This window comes from Terrapene carolina, unplaced genomic scaffold (genome assembly GCF_002925995.2).
Source record: "Terrapene carolina triunguis isolate 2854851 unplaced genomic scaffold, T_m_triunguis-2.0 Scaffold58, whole genome shotgun sequence".
Lineage (NCBI taxonomy): Eukaryota > Metazoa > Chordata > Testudines > Emydidae > Terrapene > Terrapene triunguis.
The window spans coordinates 113,220,935-113,222,132 of NW_020664409.1; the positions used below are offsets into that span (position 1 = coordinate 113,220,935).

The 1,198-nt window shown below is 74.9% G+C and overlaps 1 protein-coding gene across 1 annotated transcript in view; it reads right to left on the reverse strand.

The window, feature by feature from the left end:
- The window catches only part of EXOSC4 (exosome component 4), a 4,069-nt gene extending 3,812 nt beyond the window's left edge, over nucleotides 1–257 (reverse strand). Inside the window, exon 1 of the mRNA XM_026647257.2 lies at nucleotides 53–257. Within this exon, the coding sequence (XP_026503042.1) occupies nucleotides 53–223 (171 nt within the window). The 5' untranslated portion in view covers nucleotides 224–257. The remainder of the gene's footprint in view (nucleotides 1–52) is intronic.
- Nucleotides 258–1,198: the final 941 nt, after the last annotated feature.

The following is a 1,198-nucleotide window of genomic DNA, read 5'->3' on the forward strand; positions in this document are numbered from 1 at the left end:
CCCGGACTCCTGGGTTCCATGCCGGCTCTGGGGAAGCGGGGCCCGGCCTCACCTCGTGCGGCCCGTACACCACGGCCAGCGCCTTGGTGTTGCCCTGCTCGATGTAGGCGGAGCCGTCGGCCTGGGCGAAGACCCCCATGCGCGCGCGCACCTTGCGCAGCTCCCCGGCCCGGCGCCCGTCCACGCGGTAACCCTCGTCCGAGAGCAGCTCCAAGCCCGCCATGGCGCGGCCCCGGCATGCACCGCGCCAGGGCCACTGCCCCCCCACTCCCGGCGTGCCCTGCGCGGGGACCTCATATCCCGGCATGCACCGCGCCAAGACCACTGCCCCCGCTCCCGGCGTGCTCCGCGCGGGGATTTCATATCCCGGCATGCACCGCGCCAAGACCACCGCCCCCGCTCCCGGCGTGCCCCGCGCGGGGATTTCATATCCCGGCATGCACCGCGCCAGGGCCACTGCCCCCCGCTCCCGGCGTGCCCTGCGCGGGGACGTCATATCCCGGCATGCACCGCGCCAGGGCCACTGCCCCCCGCTCCCGGCGTGCCCTGCGCGGGGACCTCATATTCCGGCATGCACCGCGCCAGGGCCACTGGCCCCTCCGCTCCCGGCGTGCCCCGCGCGGGGATTTCATATCCCGGCATGCAGCGCACGGGGCCTGTACATCCCAGCATGCCGTGCGCTAGTCCCGTCACCGCCGAGTCTCCTGGGTGTCTCGAGCGCGCGGGGCGGGGCCGTTCCTGCCGCCGGTGTCCGGAGAGCCCCGCCCCCCCCCCGTTACCCCGGGACCCCCCCCGGACCCACCGGCGCGGTGCCTGGCCCCAGCTTCGGGACGTGCTTGGGCGAGCCCGCCAGTGGGCCTGAGCCCCGAGGGGTCCCGCCCGGCCACGCCCCTTGGCCTGGGCCCGCAGCCCCTCGCCCCGCTGAGCCACAGCCCCGGGCGGCTCGTCCCCCGCAGGGCCCCGTGCCGCGCCGCGGTGTCCCCGGGAGCCTCGGCGCTGGCTGGCCCAGGCGAGCCTGGCTGGGCTTGTGCCACCTCCCTTCATACCTCATCCGCCGCAGCCCCAGCGCCCCGGGACTGCACCGCGCCGACTGTCCCCTTTGGCCAGATCCGTCTAAACTCCCCAGCTGGCCTGTAAACCTCGCACGGACCTGTCAGCGGATAGGCCACAGAGCAGTCTAAACAAGCCGTCCTGTGCC